Here is a 17,873-nt window from a genome sequence, read left to right as displayed (position 1 = left end):
GTTCCTGGAGCGTGAGAGGCGGGGCGGGCGCACGGAGCGCGCGGGGTGGGGTGGGGCGGGGCAGGTCTGGCACGGCGGCGGCGCGGCCCCTTTAAGGCTTGGCCTACGTGGCAGCCTGTAGAGCCGCCGCCGCGCAGAGAGGTCTGCCGGGCACTTCCTGCGGAGGCCGCAGCGGGCGAGCGCGACTGCGAGTCAGGCCCAGCCGCCGCCGCCATGGGCCAGAACGACCTGATGGGCACGGCCGAGGACGTCGCCGACCAGGTGGGCCCGGGCCCCCGTCCGCCCGGCCAAGGCCGGCCAGGCCCGGCCCTGCCCGGCCGCCTCGCCCCTCCTCCGCCTCCCAGTCCGCGGGGGGCTGGGGCTAGAGCAGGGGAGGCCGCGGGTCCGGGACTGGGGAGGGAAAAGGCGGTGGGGTTCGCGGGGACCTGGGGCAGGGGGAGGGCGGTGGGGTCCCCGGAGGGTGACTGGGGAGCCAGGACCTCGAGGGCCGGCGGGGCTGACCAGGGGTCCCCCGGGGCTGGGGGCCGAGGGGCGGCGGCAGGGTGTTCGGGACCCCGAGGGAGCGCGGCGGGGTAGGCTGGGCCGCAGTGAAGGCCCGGGTCGCCCTCTGCCCCCTGAACCGAGGTGACCCTTCTCAGACCCCTCGCGGGGCGTCAGGCGGCGGTGGGGCTTGGGGTCCTCCTGGGGGAAGGGGGCGCCCTGCCTGCCGCTCCCCGACCCTGGGCAGCCCTGCCTCGCTCTCTTGGTGCCGGACTGGTGGACTCTGCCCCGTCGCTGATGGCCGGGAGTCGGGGTGGCTGCGGTGGACCCCTTTCCGAGTGCCTAGGTGGCATCAGAGATAAGGAAGGCCCGGGACGGTGCTAGGACCCCGGAAAAGTGAAGGCACAGTTTCCAAATCTTTGGTTAAGCTGGGACAGAACAACTGGGAAGGGATTATTCAATGTGTGCCTTTTACTTCTAAAAGTGTCCCGTTAGGTTTGCAAATTAGCCTTAATTAGCCCTGTAGGCAAGGCTGTGCCTGCTCCCCTGCCAGTCTTTCCTCCCCTCACTTTGCCTGTGTGTGGCTGGGCCCCAGGTACAGGTAGTGACAGTTCAGTTTTTTATTTTATGAGGGTGTACTGGGTAAGTCAATTCCGAGGCCTAGCCTTCTTTGAAATTTTGTGTGTGTTTTGATTTGAGCACTTTCTGATCTGTTCGAACTCTAGCCAGTCCGCCATTCTCTCCCCTTGCCCTCTTTGTGTGTGACATCTTTCTCACGTGTTCTCATCATTGGATTCTTTGGCACCGCTTTCCTGTGAACTGGTCCTTTAGAACTAATTGGGGGAAAGAAGGTATATCAACCTGGACTATTTTTTATAAGGTCGCAGACTTTTTATAAAGACACAAATTAAAAACTATTTCCTGCATGAATAGTTCCTACCAAAAGTTCTTAAGAATCACGTAGGCCTTTTTTCATTGACACGATTTTTGGTGACCCACTTTTGTTTCCCCAAGTAGCAACTCTAAGCAGATGGCTCCTCTGCTGAGTGAAGTGTGAGGGCCAGTGCACTTGCTCTTCAGTTTCCAAAGCCCTGAGTTTTGCAAGTGAATTTCACAACCAAACCCAGATAGATGTTTCCACTGGAGCTGCTGCCAGTTGTCAAATGAATGACTTTCTACTGAAGAAAAAGTTCAGAATCTGTTTATGTAATCCTGGCTTCTTGCTTTCCATGTGTCTGACTTTGCTTTTCTGAAAGTGGCAGGGTCTTGGAGCTGAACAGGCCATGGGGTAGATGCACCACTTTGCTGAGAAGGCCAGACCCCTTGGACTTCTGGGCTTGCTGGTGACCACAGCCCAGGGAGAGTCCTGAGGCCTGGCATTGCAGGGGAAGGAAGGGCCTTGCCAACACTGCTGTGTGCATCACTGGCATTGATGGGTGCTGGGTCCGCTGGGCCTTTCTGTCCATCTCTACTGCCTTTCTGCATCAGTGTCAGGACCCTATGGTGTGGGCAGTGCAGACTTGCTGTGGGAAAAGTCTGAACTAGTGGGGGTGAGGGGTGCTTTGGTTTTGGTATTCAACCACAACTTTTAAAACACAGCTGCCTGCAGGAAAAAGTAAATGAGAGGGCTCTGATTAGCCCATAGTGGGAGCTGTCGTGGGGGTCATCAACAGGTAATGGGGTGTCCACTTTGTCTAATCCTGTCTTCAGATAATAGAAGCAAAAGTGAAGGGATTTGCCCAGAGAGTCTGGCCCGAACGGCCGAGACCTAAAAAGCTTTGTGTCCGGGATGACATGAACACTAGGCTTTCTGAGGCAGGGCCTAGGTGCCCCTTCCTGTGGCCCTCCTAACTTCCAGGTCCCAGGGAGGTTGCTGGGACCCACACTGTCTTTTGTCCAGGTACCAGGCAGCGTCCTCTCTGCCGCCTTTCCTTTGTGTGGCAGCCAGCCTGTGGGGAAGCATGCTGCCTGGTGTCCCTGGCAGGCTTCTCCGAGCTGCATCTCCTCCCCTGGCATCAGGCTGCTGCCCTTGGCAGTCAGGGTCAGTGTCCTCTTGCTCCCTCGAGGCCAGGCTCTGGAGAAAGTGCTGAGGCTGCTGTGTGCAGAGCTGGGCATTTGTGGGCCATTAGAGGCCAGATTGGAAGGGGCCAGAAACTCATGAACTGGGCCATCCAAAATAATGACCCTGCCTCGAAACCACCATGCTCTGCGTACTGGACAGATTGTGGAGTGTCCTCTCTGACTACGCATAGCTGTAACCAGGGACATTAGTGTCTAATGGGTCTGTCTGATGGCTGACTCCAGGGTGACAAGAGAGCCTCTGGTGCCTTCACCTGTCCTTGGGGCACAGAGCTGGTCCTAGCCCAGGAGGTACAGCTGCCCAGGGGGGTTTGTTGACGGAGGATTACCAGACAGACTGCTCCCAACCAGGCCCCACACCTCTCCCATGCCTGATGGTGCTCAGCCCGTGATTATCACTGTGTGCCTGGCTCGGGCAGGCCCTGGCGACAGTGGTGGGCTTCCCAAGCGGTTCTCTTTTATGCCTGTGATCTGTCATTTCTTCCCAGGGGCCTTCTGCCCTGTGCCTTAAAGAGGTGGGGAGCCAACTCTTCTTGGTTTTGTTTCTTTTTTTTTTGTATCAGAGGTCAAACTTAAAGACTCGTGCTTCCCAGGCAGACATGTGCCACTGAGCATCCTTGGCCCTCTGACACCCTCTTTGCTTGCTGAGTTTTGTTTGTTTGTTTGTTTGTTTTTTTTTTTTTTTTTTTTTTTGCTGTTTTTCAGACAGGGTCTTGCTATGTAGTCCAGACAGGCCTCGAACTTGCATCTATCTTCCTGCCTCAGCCTCTTGGGGATTATAGGCTGGGATAATAGACGTGCCACAGTGCCTGGCCTTCTGCTGGTATTGACAGGCTCTTAAAACAATCGTGTCCCCTCCTGGGAAGTGAGGCAGGGTCACAGGGGAAACTGTGGTTATTGGCTCCCCAGAGGATGGATGGAAGATAAGACTTGTCTCCCCACCCAGGGGCCTGGGTCATTTATCATACTCCCACATCTAGTAAGCCAGGGGGTGGTGCTTCGTGACCAGCTCTTCACAGAGTCAGAGTGGAGCGGAGACCTGCAGTCTGAGGAACACTGGGCTTCTCAGGTTGCAGCTGATGCCCCTTCCAGCCCCAGCCTTCCTGGCGCAGGGGCGGTCACATTCTCATTTCCTGAGGTGCGCTGATTGGGAGGTCTGACCTGCCTGCTCAGAATCCTAGCTGCTTCTCCTTCCTGAGCACCCAGAGAGGGCTGAGGTTTCCGTGCAGATGGAGCTGCTACCAGTGGCTGTGCCCTTGAGTCCTGTCTCAGGTGCTCCCTTGCACAGGCAACCGTGATCCCAGGCCCCACCAGCCTCCAGTGACAAGTCCTCCAGGGCCTGTATGCTATCTTCCGGGTGTTAAGGCTTATGAGGAGCCCACCTTGCCATGGGCTGTCCCCTTCCCACAGGCTATCTGCCTATGCCTACTGCCTGTTCCCCTATCACACCCCTGGAACAAGAGCCTGGTCGTAGGCTTTCTGTGATCACCATGCTGTGGCCAACCCTGGCCACCACCTTGTACCCTTAGGCTGTGCTGTGGCCCTTCTCATCTCACTGCACCCCCAAGCTGGTTCAGTTCCTCTTGATGTTGAAGGGACAGGCCCTGCAACGCTTTCTCAAAGAGCACACAAGGCTCCAGGCTGTGACCAGCACACAGGTCTGTGGGGTCTGGCCTTGCCATTGAGCTTGGGCTTCTTCCATGTTCGTACGGATGCTTCTTGGGGGAGGGCTGGCCTGAGTGCCAGAGCACACTTGCCTCTGAAATGAGCTGCACACTCGAGGACACGGAGGAGACGTGTCTTGTCCAGCATTCATAACTACAGTCCCCCCAGAGTGAATCGCCCTGTGCAGCTCCTGTCACCACACCCCCCCCAACACACCCTCCCATGGCTGGCTGTGGTTCTTTAATCCTCTTGACCCAGACGTCCAATTAAGAGCAGCCGACTCATCAGGAGGCTTTTAACCACGGCCTTGGTCTCGAGGGCTGTGTGCCTGGCCAATGAGTTGCTTTGGTGCAGTTGTGGGCCCAGGGAGGGTCGACTGCAGCCTTGGGCCGAGGGTGCTCTCCTGCACAGGCACAGCCGTGTAATCACACTGGCAAGCCGCCTGCCTTGCTCGGGGGAAGCAAGTCAGAACGCCTCCGGTGTCTGTCCCTGCCTTGGGGTCCACTCCCTGGGCGGCCCACACCTGCCCAGCCTAGAGGAGCGGCTCCTTCCTAGCAGTTGCTTTGCCCTGGGTGTAGAGCAGACGAAGGGCCTGTGTCACTAGCCAGGCTGCTCAGGAGCCACCCTGTTAAGGTCAGTTATCTCCTCCTCAGCCCTGGGGTACACTGCTGCCTGGCATTTTGAGAGCATTGGAGCGGTGTGGTGTCAGCTGTCCCTGGACCTCCTGCTGGGTTACTGTGTGTGTGTGTGTGTGTATGTGTGTGTCTCCATGTGTGTCCCTCGGGACCCTAACACTCAGCCAGGCATATCTGGGGCCTTGCCTTCTTTCTTTTTTCTTGTTCCTTCTTCCCTCTCTCCCTCCCTCACGTTCTTTCCCTCCTTTCCTTCAAGGCAAGGTTTCAGTGTGTTGCCCAGGCTGGTTTTGAATTTGTAGGCTCAAGTGACCCTCCCGCCTCAGCCTCCCAAGTGCTAGAACCACAGTGTGTGCCACCACACTTGTTTGTTTTTATTTTTTGTCTTTTGTTTTGAGATGGGGCCTCACTATGCCATTCAGGCTGGCCTTGAGCTCACTCTGTAGCCCAGGTTGGTCTTGAACTCACAGGAATCCTCGTTGTCTCAGCCTCCTGAGTGCTGGGATTACAGGTGTGCCACCACACCCGGCTCCCTGGTTATGTTTTAAAGCACATCTTTCTCCCCTGCTTGTAGGTTTTTTGACTGCAAATCGTGGAGAATCTTGGTGACCATTCGTTGAGCTGTCTTACTCTGCACAGGGTAGCAATCTCTCCACAGGCCACCCACACCCACTGTAGTGCTCCCCTCTGGTCGACACCTGTGCTCCTCCCGCACCCACTTGGCTGATGCTGCAGTGTCTGCCTGTCAGTCTCTGACTTCTGAACAAGTCTGCATGTGGGTGACACAGGGCTCGGGCCTGGTCACCAAGACAGGAATGGGCACAGAGAGCCTTCTGTGGCGCTGACCCCACCAGGGACACAGCAGCTCTGGGTGACTGGTGGAGATGCCAAGGGCTGCAGAAGCCCCTTCAGTGCTCCTGCTGTGATCACAGCAGTGTCACCTGCCCTGGGACGCACAGGTTGTACCCTTTAGACTCTGACATGGCACTGTGGGGGCAGGGCTCTGGTCTTTCTCCCAGGGCCCGAGCGTTATCACTGGTTTCCTTCACTCTGGAGTTGCTCTGAGGGCAAGAAAGGGAAGTGTATGGTGCTTGCACCCGGCTCTAGCAGGGCACACGGTGTCCTAACGAGCCCACCACAGACAGCCTAACTCAGCAACAGAAGGAAGCTGGGAGGGTGCTTTTCCCCCTCATGTCACTCAGTGATTTCACATTGGTGGCCACAAGTTATCCTCGTGCTACCCAGGACAGTTGAAGTGGACTAGAAATGTAAAGCAGGGTCCAGCCAAGGCTGTGACCCCAGACCCTTGTTCTGCCTGGGGAGCTCCAAGCACCACTGAGAGCAGGCGGGTCAGCTCTACGCTGTCCGCCTGTGCCCTCTGGACTTCCATTTTCCCATTTGTAACCCGAGGGGCTGGACATCTGGCGATGGTGGCTCTGGTGGGGCAGGGTAGCTGCTCGCATCATCTCGTGGCTGGGTGGGGGATAGGTGTGCCTGCCTCTCAGCCCCATGTAACAGGCGCAGGCGGCATGGCCTACGGGTTCAGTCCTGTGATCCCCTTAGTGCTCCTGGCCAGGATTGTATCTCCTGGCAGGTCCACCCTTGCCAGTGCCAGCTGCCCTTCGAGGGTGTTGTCGAGCTGCTGGGGGAAACAGTGGAACGGCATTTCGGACATCACCCCGCAGGGTCAGTGCCCAGTCTGTCCCTGGGCCTGAGCCTGTCCAGACTCACGGGGTGTGCCTGGGGCCAGGTGCTGGGCACCTGTTCTCCTGGGCTGGCAAGCACACAGGCTGCCACCCAGGCATTCTGTCCTAGTAGGTGCTGGCCTGCACGCCGGGGCTCCGGTGGCAGCCACCTCATCCCCGGTCTCCGCCCCACAGTTCCTGCGAGTCACCAAGCAGTACCTCCCCCATGTGGCCCGCCTCTGCCTGATCAGCACCTTCCTGGAGGATGGCATCCGCATGTGGTTCCAGTGGGGCGAGCAGCGCGACTACATTGATACCACTTGGAGCTGTGGCTACCTGCTGGCCTCATCCTTCGTGTTCCTCAACCTGCTGGGACAGCTGAGTAAGTGGCCAGAGCCTTGCCACCGCGCCCAGGGCCTCCAGTCCCAGCACACACAGCTCACAGCCCAAGGCGAGGCTGCTGGTAATCTGGAGGGTCCACAGCCCGGGTGGCCGTGCTGGCTGGGGTTTGTCCGTGGGCACTTGGCCAGTGCTTAGGACTCAGTCTCCTGCTCGCTGCTTTGGGGCTTCTGAAGAAATTGGGCACTGTCCCCCAAGCAGGGCATGCTGGACACAGCATGGCCAAGACAAGCAAAGGAGGGATCCAGAAAGGCCAAAGAGGGCTTGGTCAGGGGAACAGGGCCTCGGGGCTTCTGGCAGCATCGAGCCCTTGTGCGCCTCTGTGTGAGAAAGGTGTGTGCCTTCCAAGCTGCTCCGGGCCACCATGGGACAGCAGAGACGAGCCTCTACTGGAATTCCCCCACGTTGGCACGAAGGCCCCCACATGGGCCTTCACTGTCAGCTTGGGAGGTAGACTGGCCACGGCCGGGCCAGAGAGCCGGATGAGGTGGCAGTGTACCATGACAGTGTTCCCAACCCATTCTGTTCTTTCCAGCTGGCTGTGTCCTGGTGTTGAGCAGGAACTTTGTGCAGTACGCTTGCTTCGGGCTTTTTGGAATCATAGCACTGCAGGTACGTGGGGTGCAGGGCGGGCTTACAGCCTGGGCGGCACCGCAGGCTCTGGTACAGATGAGCGTTGGGCCCAGCCTCCTCTGTCCACCCCAGGCATCTGGCTGCCTACAGACGCCTTCGTCCTCAGGGGAATGCTAAGGTTTCCTCCTCGAGCAGCCAGGAGTGGCCACCCAAGTCGCTGTACAGGCTGGTCCCCCAGCGGTGCCAGCACTGGGCACTGGGCCACCTTTGGTTCCTTTCCTTACACATCCTGTGATGGGCACGGATGACATGGATCGCTGACTGGCCATCACTTCCCTGCCTGCACAGCGGTGCCGTTAGCCAGACGGAAACGCGCACAGTGGGCGGTTTAATCCAGACCGGCAGGCTTCAGGAGCCACCCTGTCTAGGATGCCACAGGCACAGCACTGTGGACGGTTGTTAAACCAGTCTACCCTCAGGGCCTCCCGTGCCCTTTATGTTCTCCCCCTGCCAGCTGCACCCCTGAGATCGTGACCCGAGAATGCTGATTTCCCTCTCTGTTCCCTCAGACGATCGCCTACAGCATTTTGTGGGACCTGAAGTTTTTGATGAGGTAAGTATGCCCCGAGCAGCAAGTCCTGTGTCCCTCTGCCTTTCTGGGACTGACACCATGGCAGTGTCCCAGAGCCTGCCCCAGGCTGAGTGGGTGGCAAGTGCAGCTCTCCTGGCCAGGGCACGAGGACTGAGGCTTGGCCAGGTCTTGCCCAGAGGGGCAGGCCGGACTTGCTTCCAGTTTTGCTCAGGGTGCCCTCACGGTGTGTTCAGCTGGGGAGACAGGTGCCTGGTCCTGCTGAGCACTGCAGGGCTGTCCTGACGAGCGTCAGCCTCAACCTCACTCTGTCCCTCAGGAACCTGGCCCTGGGAGGGGGCTTGCTGCTGCTCCTGGCAGAGTCCCGCTCAGAAGGGAAGAGCATGTTCGCGGGCGTCCCCACCATGCGTGAGAGCTCTCCCAAGCAGTACATGCAGCTAGGGGGCCGCGTGCTGCTGGTCTTGATGTTCATGACCCTGCTCCATTTTGATGCCAGCTTCTTTTCTGTGAGTACTGTCCCCCACTCCAAGGGCCCTGGCTTCTCGTGCCCTCCCTAGTCAGGCCTGAATTTGGCTTGGGCACACAGCCCTTTACGACAAGCCCCCTGGTTTCCTGGGCACCATGTGCTGGCTCCCAGCAGGGGGTATCCAAGCCCCATTGCCCTCTGCAGGCTCCTCCAACCCCTTTGGGGTTCGATGCATGTGGGGATTAGGTAGAGGAGTCCCCATGGGAGGGAGGATGTTTCTGGTGTGAGTTCATCTCGGTAAATCCCAGCCCGCCACACAGGGAGCCCGTTCTCACCCCACCCTTTCACACCAGCCTGCTTCCCACTGCGTCTTGGTGATGGCAGAGGCCGTGGTGGGCTGGGGCCCAGGACCTGGGGTATCAACTCTGTCCAGCTCTCTCACTGACACTGACTTCAGCGTCTTACCTTCCATCCTGAGCAGATTGTCCAGAACATTGTGGGCACAGCGCTGATGATCTTAGTGGCCATTGGTTTTAAAACCAAGCTGGCGGCTTTGACTCTTGTCATCTGGCTGTTTGCCATCAACGTGTACTTCAACGCCTTCTGGACCATTCCTGTCTATAAGCCCATGCACGACTTCCTCAAGTACGACTTCTTCCAGACCATGTCGGTGATTGGAGGCTTGCTCCTGGTGGTGGCGCTGGGCCCAGGGGGCGTCTCCATGGATGAGAAGAAGAAGGAATGGTAACCGACAGGTCCCTGCCCTACCCGGCCAAGACCCAGCCATCGAGGACTGGTTCAGGGTGGAGCCGAGAAGCTGCCAGCATTTGTTTCCTCCCCTCCCTCCCCTTGGTAAAGGCACCGATGTTTTGAGAACTTTATTTACAGACCCTGAAAACCGATGGGACAAGTCTGCTCTGGAACCAGTCTGGTACTGACTGCTGAGTGCGGCCTGCCGGATGGACGATCGGCCCTGCCCAGGCTCGGAGCGAGTGGCATGCTGGGTCATGGCCCCCCAGCCCTGTTTTTGAGTCCTTTTTGGGGTGAGGGCCTTCCAGCTGGACAGAGCAGTCTCCCTCGTTTCTTCAGTTTACATTCTTTGCTCAAACTACACGTCTCGGGTGGGCCCTGCAGACATCTCCCAGCTCAGCGCCCTGGGTTAGAACCGCACCAGTGGTATCCACACTGCTCTGCCCTCGAATTGTAGTTCCTTTCCTGCTCAGCCACTGAAGACCTCCTAGGAGCTCTGGAGCCAAGGAGCGAGGCAGTATTGCAGGGGCAACCCAGGCTGCTGGTGATGCCACATTCATACGCTCAGCTGGGCTCTGATCCTGGGTGACACATACCCCAATGTACAATGGCTCGAGGCTGAGGCCACACACCCTTGGGTCGCTGCCACTGTCCTGTCCTGTGGTGCACCGGTCAGGAGGCTGCATATAGGATGGCCAGCCCCACCACTGAATCAGCTTGGGGAGCAGTGGCCCCATGGGCGCAGCCCAGTTACCTCACCTGACCTTCAGAGCCAGGCCTGGATGCCCCAGCAGCCGAGTCACGTCCCCGAGGCTGTTGCTTGCTCCAGTTTTGTCCGAGATTATGTCTCACAGTTTGTGATGCCTTACCGATCTGGTCTCAGTCCTGTATTTAAAGTTTTCTAACATTGCCTTACACTGTGTCCTCTTTTTAGGGGGGCGGGGCCAATGCTGTGGTTCTGCTTATCTGCATGGTAGCAAATGCCACAGGGGGGCTGGGACCTTTCAAGGCTTCCCCAGGCCCCTTAGGGACAGTGACCAGGCCCACAGCCCTGGGAAGGACCAGGGCTGCAAAGTACATTTGCAGCCAAGGTGCATCCCCAAAGCCACTATTGGCAGTGCTGAGGGGACAGTGGTAGCCCCGCCAGCAGCTGACACTTCTCCCTTGGTTGTTTCCTTGTGATTGGCACTGAGCCTCCCATGTGTGAGACCCAGCAGTGGCTTCAGGCCACAGGGCCCATACCCCCATGATGTCCCTCCCTGGAGCACAGCAAGGTCCCTTTGGATGAGGCTGGGCAGGGCAGTTTCTCTGGAACTGTGGGTTGGGTGGTGGGAGGCCAGCCTGGGGCCAAGTGCAAGTCTGAAGCCAGCTTTGCGGCCTTGGGGCAGTGGGTGGGTGGGGTTGGATCTGCCCATTGGTTTCGGCAAAACCGTTTCTGAAAATGCTTTTACTTTACGTGGGAATAGGTATAAATCATTTTTATGCTGTATTTTATATCTTAGTTGTGTTTGACTTTTTGGAAACTTCAAAATAAATAAGGCATTTGTGTAAGCGGCATGACCCCACAGTGTCTGGCCTGGGTGCTGCAGCGAGCTGCTCACCCCGGCTGCACCTGAGGCCTAAGACCTGAGGAGCGTGGGCATAGCACCCCTGCTACTTCCCAGGGTACAGAGCTGACCCCTCAGCCCCACTTCAGGGGCAGCGGTGAGTGGCTGATGGTCCGAGGACACTAGGCCTTCTCTGCGGTCCTTCCTAACGTGCCTGCTTGAAGGCACCTAAGCTCTTCGGCCCGCGGTGACGGCTCTTGAGCTTCTTGGTCATCAATCCCCGTTGCTTCTGCGGCAGAGCAGAGAACGGTTACCTCTGCTGTCCCAGCAGGGTGTTCTGCACGTGCCCAGCCTGCCAGCACAGGGAGGGCTGCTTCCCACTGCCGCATTCTCCGCAGCACGGGAAGCAGGCAAGGGAAGTTGTCCCCACAGCTCTGCCCCTTGCAGCAAGGACCTGACACTCTCTCCCCTTTCCTATGGGACAGCAAGGCCTTGCATAGTCCTTTCCTCTGGATTCCTGGGCCATGGCCACACTGTCTACAGCGGGGGGTGGGAGGCATAGGACCCAAGTGTCCTTGTCCTTTCAGACCAGCGAGGACCTTGCTCCTCCAGACTCTCCTCCCACCACTGTCTTTTTGCTTCTGCTTTTCCTTACATGCTGCCACCTATGAAAACAGTTGCTTTTTTCCCCTCGAGACAGGCTTGCTGTTGTAGCCCAGGCTGGCCTTGAACTTATGGTGAGCCTCCTGCCTCAGCCTCCTGAGTGCCAGGATTATAGGCATCCAAGAAGGAAACAGCTCACCTTCTTGCGCTTAGGGATCTGCTCACAAACCACTTCCATCTCCCTGGGGCTCTTCCCTCCTGGGGACCTTGGCTTCTCGTCCTCCTGGTCCATCAAGAAGTCATCAGTGTCACCTCTGTTCTCAGGCCCTTCTAGGTCCTTTTTGGTGAAGAGCTCAGCTGGGAAGAACAGGCACAGGGCTGAAGCTGGCTCTGGGTGAAGCAGTGCCCACTGCAGGGTAGGTGAGAGCGGCCACCAGGGCCAGGATAGCAGAAGGACACCTAGCAGGGGCAGGACTGCTCTTACGTGGGTACAGGTCTGTCATGCTGTCGTCACTCAGGGCCGCTTCCTCGTCACTGGATTGTGGCTGCCAGAAGGTGCCCTTCAGCTGGTCCCCATTCATCTGGGCTTCCCTCTTACGCTTGTGCAGCAGGCAGGCAGGGACGAACTCTACACCTTGCTTCTGACACTCCTTATCTGGGGGACAAACCAACATCCTGTGTGCACCCTGTCAGGGCTGGATCCCACCTCAGAGGACAGGCACCAATGCAGCACAGTAGGCACGGGGCCTCACAGGCACAGAGGGGGGTTACCTTGGCTGCTAACCCAGCGCCCGGCCAGCCTGCAAGCAGGTGCCTGGGGAGCGCTGTGCAGGCCCAAGGTGCACCCCAGGGAGGCTAGCACAAAAGCCACATGACGTGTCACCTGCAGACAGACTGCCTCCCTCCCAGAGCCACAGTCAGGCCCAGGGGCCACGAGAGCTGGCTGGCTGCTTGGCCCTGATGGCACTGGGCTTGGAGCCCAGGAGTTGGGTCATGTTATTGTGGTAGGCCCTTCCTGGGGTACGCCTGTTGTCCCCAGAGTGCTGGAGCTGAACTCTGCAAGCTCCACGAACCAGAGGCCTGTGGTCTTAGTGCTCACACTTGTTAGGGGGACCTGGCGGCACTTCCGTGCTGAGACAGACACCTGTGGGCTCCCCTTCCCTATTGTCCCATCGTCAAACCAACCTGAGTCTGTAGGACCGACCCCAGCAGCTCTCTCCTGGCAGCCTGGCCTCTGCCCACTCCAGCCAAACAGTTGAGGGTGGTTTACCTGCCGTCTGAACTTGCAGGCTACCCTGCCGCACCCGTTCCGTCCTCCACAGCACACGCACCCAGTGGCATCCATCTCAGCCTGAACCATGTTGTATCTGCTCCCTGGGACACAGGCCCAGGGCCTGGAAACCAACCGGCAGAGCTTCCCAGCCCCTCAGTGGAGGGCAGGCCTCTTTCCTACACTGCTCTACACCACCGACTGCAAAGTACACTTCCTCCCCTGCCTTCTTCCAGCTCTGCAAAGGTCCAGCCAGGTGCTCTGTGAGGCCAGGGGTCATCGGCCCCTTACTGCACAAATGCCAGGTAGATGCACCATCACTTGGGGGCTGCAGAAGGGTGACTAGGAGCCACTGCTGCCTTCACAGCAGTGCTCTGTGGCAGAGGGGTAGTGACAGGAGTCAAAGGCCTGTGTCTCTGTGGTGGCCGGGGAGACTTACATTTCTGCAGTGCTCTCTGGTACCGCTGACCCTGGGTGTGCCTCAACACGTGCTCTGGGGACTTGTTGATGTGTCGCAGGGTGAGTTTGCAGAACAACTGATGCCTAAGGGGCAAGGAGACTGGTGTGGGGACGCTGGGGGGGGGGGCATCTATGGTACTAACTCCCACGTGGTGCTGAGGACGGGGGATGTGGCCGATCATCGATTTTAAAAGGTGCAGAAACAATTCCACACGACGGCTGAGAGGCAGGCCACTGACCTAGACATGCTGTGACCTCACTGTCGCCAGAAAGACAAGCGCAGCAGCCGGATCCCGCCCCCCTCTAACCCCCAGCCCCGCTCCCCCCCCACCCCCCGCCCAAGGCGAGCACAGGCGAGAGGCACCCCGGGCGTGAAGGCTCCAGCCTGCGACCTCCTCCACCTCCTCCAGCTGACGGCGGTCCAGCCACACGCTGCGGCCACACCAAGGGTCCCTGCGCAGGTGGGGACCCCGGTCTGAATCCCCGTAAGGGTGCGCCGGCCACCTACGGGTGCTTGGTGCTAGGCACGATGTGCGGCTCGAACTCGGCGTAGTCGAAGGCCGGGGAGGCGCGCGCCAGCCGCTGATACCTCTTGCCGCGAGTGTAGACCTCCAGCTCGGGCAGGCGGCAGGGCAGCTCGTGGCCCGTCAGGGCGCAGCGCACCTGCGGAGGGGCGTAGGACGGGTCAGGACGCCGGGGTCCCCGCTCTCCCTGCTTCCCTCCCTCCTGATCCGCGCCCCTCCGCGGCCCTCTCCACCGACGCGCACCCTGTCGGAGCCGGGGAGCAGCCGCAGGCTCGGGTGTTGGCTCAGGAAAGCCTGAACGGCACCACAGGGCTCACCCATGGTCGCCACAACTGAATGCCAGGCGTGTGGACGTGGGAGGAGCCCGGAAGTCGGCGTCCCGCCCCGGAAGCGCATGCCGCTGTCCTCGGAAGAGGTCGCTGGTGCTGGGAACGATGGCGGCAGTGGCTTCTCGGATGCTGGGGCTGCGGGTGGCGGGCCTGCTCCGCGCGGCGTGTGTGGGGCCGGTGAGCGGTGGTGGAGTGAAACGCGAAGGGGAGGGCGGGAGGCGCGGGATGAGGCGGGAGTTCAGCCAGCCGTCCCATTCCCGCAGGCCCGCGCCTCCTGGAGCGTCCCCGGCGTCGCCCCGCGCCCAGGTGAGCAAGGTGTCCGGACTCGGAGTGGGAGGGCGCAGAGAGACTGCAAGACAGCGCCTCTGGTCACCGGGTGACCTGCTGCCTCCCCACGCATAGTCCTGGCATCAGATGTCTGAACAGACAACGGAACCTGCTCAACAGGGTGTGATGCTTGCGCCTGGGAGACTCAAGGGACCTGAAAGCTTGAGGTTCCTTCTGTGTACTTTGTTCGTCCTCTGCCTTTTTGGCGAATAATGAAGCGAGTGGCTTAGGAGAGTCCCATAAGCCACTGCCCTGAATTTATGACATGCTTCTTCCTGTGCAGTAAAGAGTCGCTGGTGCCCCGCCCAGCACCGTAATTGTACCTGTTATTTATTTAAATTTTTTGGGTTCAGGAACTCAACTCTGGACCTCGCGCTTGCCAAGCAAGTGCTATTCCCCTGGGCTATATCCCTGATCCGGCAACTGCTTCTCTATAGATGAATAAATGAATGCTTGTGTAGATCAGTGCACTGGGACACACAGCACCTTCTTGAGTCTGGAGTAAGCCTGGCATTGGGGCATCTTTGCAATTCCAGCACTCTGGGATTGCAAGTTTGAGCCCTGCTTGGGAAATTTAGCTATGTAGTGAGATCCTATTTCAAAATAAAAATAAAAGGGCTGGGCATGTAGCTCAGTGCAAAGGCCCTGAGTTCAATCCCCAGCATTGCCAAAATAAAAGAAAAAAATCCTGAGACACAGTCCTGACACAGTCTTGATGCTGGAGCCAGTAGTGAGCTCTGGGTCTCATTTGTTCATTTACAAACGTGCTGGGCACTGTGTGAGCAGCAGGGCTGGATGGATGCAGGTGCTGCGGGTTGGCCCCTGACAGCAGCTCTCTGCTCACTCGTATATCCTTGGAACTGCATGACTGGAGCCTGAGGAATGGGCTGCTCAGTGCTGCGTATTCCATGGCTTCGGACCACACAGCAGTTTATAAAACTTCCTCAGGGGTGGTGTGGATGCCAAGCAGGTGTGGCAGCTCTGCAGCAGAAGCATCTGCCACAAACGCAGATGACTCCTTCCTCCAGTGGTTGCTGCTTGTCATCCCTGTGACTGCCTTTGGCCTGGGGACATGGCAGGTAAAGACTGGTATATAGCACGGGTAGCACTGAGCCCTTGGACCTGCTGCCCTCTGCCTGGCTTAAACTGTTTCTGTAGGTCCAGCGACGGAAATGGAAGCTGAAACTGATTGCAGAATTAGAGTCTCGAGTCATGGCTGAGCCCATCCCTTTGCCGGCAGAGTGAGTGTGGCTGCCCGCTGGGGCCTGGTTTTTGCTGACAGAAGCCCTCAGGATCAGTTGTGCAGGCCTTGCTGTTGACAGTGGAGGGCTCTTGGGAAAGAAAGCTGGGTTTCAGCCTCTTCAAATCGAGCCATCCACTGGAGCTGACAGCCCCTGTAGTAGTGACTTAAGAGTGCTCATTGGGAGCGGGGTAGTAATGAGAAAGTGTGGCTGAATGGTCCACCTGCCCCTTCCCCCTCACTGGAAAGCACTGCCCTGGAATGACAGACATTTAACAGAGTTGCTGTGTTTTCCTTGCAGATGACAAATATGGGTCTTTTATTTTTCCTGGTACCAGGCATTGAACACATGAACTCATGCTTGCCAGGCAGGTGCTTGTGGCTGCTGAGCTAAAATCCCCTGCCCGTTTTACTATTTCTATGCAAAATATTTGTACAGGAAGGCAGTTTCACTTTGCCAGCATAAATTTACGTTCCCAGTGGTGTCCAAAAGCTAGAGCAAGGGCCACCCCTACCAGGTCCCCTAGGACCTAGGGGTCTCCACTGGACCTGCCCCACCCTTGTTTTATGCCTAGTGGCCTGGTCATTTGCAATTCCCTTAAGGAGATTTACTGACCCCTGCTCTTCTTTCCTCGTAGCCCAATGGAGCTGAAGAATCTGGAGTACCGGCCAGTGACAGTCAGGGGACACTTTGACCACTCCAAGGAGCTGTACATGATGCCCCGGACCATGGTGGACCCAGTGCGGGAGGCACGGGAGGCTGGCCGCATTTCCTCCTCAACTGAGAGCGGGGCCTTCGTCGTCACCCCCTTCCACTGCACTGATCTGGGGTGAGTAGCTGCACTGGGCACTGGTTTGCTTACAGCAACTGGACTTTTACTGTCCGTGCCAACCCGACCACGGAAAACCCTGGAGGATCCCAATCACCACGTTTGAAATCACAATGCTGGCATTTACTCAGCAACTTTCTAGCCCTCGCCTGAGTAAGGTCCAAATGTTAAACTGAAGGTAGAGGACCTTGGTCACAGCCCCTCACAAAGAAAACTATTGACCAGCATGCTGCTGTGATGGGCCTGAGGGTGGCAGCAGAGGAGCTGCTTGCACCCCAGCAGTTAACCCTGTTAAGTTAGCACTGTAGGCAAAGGGAAAAGCCCAGTCCTGCCGTCCTAGGTCTGGGCAGGGCCTGAGTACTTCACGTCCAGCGTGGGGCCACCAGAAAGGGGAATGACACAAAGCAGTGGTGAAAGTGGGGAGGACGAAAGGCACTGGTGCCAGAGTCCCTTCTAGAGCTGCCATTAACACCATTATGCAGGAGCCCTTCCCACCTGAGGCATGCTTTCATTTTTCCAGCATCACCATCCTGGTCAATAGAGGGTTTGTCCCCAGAAAGAAGGTGAACCCCGAGAGCCGGCAGAAGGGCCAGGTGAGAAAGGGCAGCTATTCCTTTGAAAGGCCTGTTGCCTGGCCTCCAGTACAGCACAGCCTCACACTTCCATGCAGGTTGAGGGAGAAGTGGACCTAACTGGAGTGGTGAGGCTGACAGAAACCAGAAAGCCCTTTGTCCCTGAGAACGACCCAGAAAGAAACCACTGGCATTACCGGAACCTGGAGGCCATGGCCAGGACCACAGGCGCAGAGCCAGTCTTCCTTGATGCGGACTTCAGTATGTGGTCACCCACATGGCCCAGAGAGCTCAGCATACTGCTGTGGAAATGCCTTCTGTGCTGTCCCTCCCTGGCTAACTTCCCATCTGCTGCAGCTGGGGGGGGGGGCGCCTTAGTAGACAACACAAGGAATTCTGGGTAAAGAGGGACATGAGTCCACTTGTCTCTGCAGAAAGCACTGTCCCTGGAGGACCCATCGGAGGGCAAACCAGAGTCACCCTGCGGAATGAGCACATGCAGTACATCATAACCTGGTCAGTCTCCATGCCCTGGCCCTCCCCCTGGTGCCTGGCACAGCTTGGCACTGATGCTGTTTCTGTTCCTTGGCAGGTATGGGCTATGTGCAGCCACATCATACCTGTGGTTTAAGAAGTTCCTACAGCGGACACCTGGTGTGTGACAGGCAGGGTCAGTACAGCCCTGCTGATATTAGAGCCTGGGGCTTGCTTTTATTTTTTTTGTGCTACCGGAGATCCAACTCATGGCCCTGAGGTTGCCAGGCAGGCACTTCTGGGGCTTGCTTTTAGGGAAAATTAAAACTTCTGAACTCTTGTTCATGTCACGTTTTCATACAAGTGTCTGCCTGGCCTTG

At 57.9% G+C, this 17,873-nt stretch overlaps 3 protein-coding genes across 5 annotated transcripts; 2 read left to right on the top strand and 1 right to left on the bottom strand.

The window, feature by feature from the left end:
* Positions 1-58: 58 nt before the first annotated feature.
* Surf4 (surfeit 4) lies at positions 59-10,233 on the top strand. Its single transcript, XM_003473132.5, has 6 exons — positions 59-261; positions 6,737-6,923; positions 7,476-7,552; positions 8,083-8,126; positions 8,422-8,608; positions 9,050-10,233. The coding sequence occupies exons 1-6, from the start codon at positions 214-216 to the stop codon at positions 9,314-9,316; spliced, it is 810 nt and encodes a 269-aa protein (XP_003473180.1). The 5' UTR covers positions 59-213; the 3' UTR covers positions 9,317-10,233.
* Positions 9,050-14,117, bottom strand: Surf2 (surfeit 2). Its single transcript, XM_003472995.5, has 6 exons — positions 13,965-14,117; positions 13,706-13,860; positions 13,178-13,281; positions 11,953-12,123; positions 11,668-11,825; positions 9,050-11,154 (listed from the first exon to the last, which is right to left on the bottom strand). The coding sequence occupies exons 1-6, from the start codon at positions 14,115-14,117 to the stop codon at positions 11,071-11,073; spliced, it is 825 nt and encodes a 274-aa protein (XP_003473043.2). The 3' UTR covers positions 9,050-11,070.
* On the top strand, positions 14,108-17,833 carry LOC100717386 (surfeit locus protein 1). Of its 3 annotated transcripts, XM_003473138.5 has the most exons (9): positions 14,108-14,227; positions 14,314-14,356; positions 15,326-15,456; positions 15,536-15,618; positions 16,256-16,447; positions 16,968-17,040; positions 17,118-17,280; positions 17,454-17,535; positions 17,612-17,833. In XM_003473138.5, the coding sequence occupies exons 1-9, from the start codon at positions 14,156-14,158 to the stop codon at positions 17,679-17,681; spliced, it is 909 nt and encodes a 302-aa protein (XP_003473186.1). In that variant the 5' UTR covers positions 14,108-14,155; the 3' UTR covers positions 17,682-17,833. The 3 variants fall into 3 exon arrangements, with proteins under 3 accessions (XP_003473186.1, XP_063100387.1, XP_063100388.1); XM_063244317.1 differs by lacking the exon at positions 15,326-15,456 and having other exon boundaries at positions 14,113-14,227; XM_063244318.1 differs by lacking the exons at positions 14,108-14,227; positions 14,314-14,356; positions 15,326-15,456; positions 15,536-15,618 and adding an exon at positions 15,967-15,985.
* The last annotated feature ends 40 nt before the right edge of the window (positions 17,834-17,873 follow it).

This window comes from Cavia porcellus, unplaced genomic scaffold, assembly GCF_034190915.1.
Source record: "Cavia porcellus strain 051 isolate PalLab524CR breed Dunkin Hartley unplaced genomic scaffold, mCavPor4.1 scaffold_49, whole genome shotgun sequence".
Lineage (NCBI taxonomy): Eukaryota > Metazoa > Chordata > Mammalia > Rodentia > Caviidae > Cavia > Cavia porcellus.
Note: the sequence above shows the minus strand (reverse complement) of the source record. Positions and strands in the feature narration are given on the sequence as shown.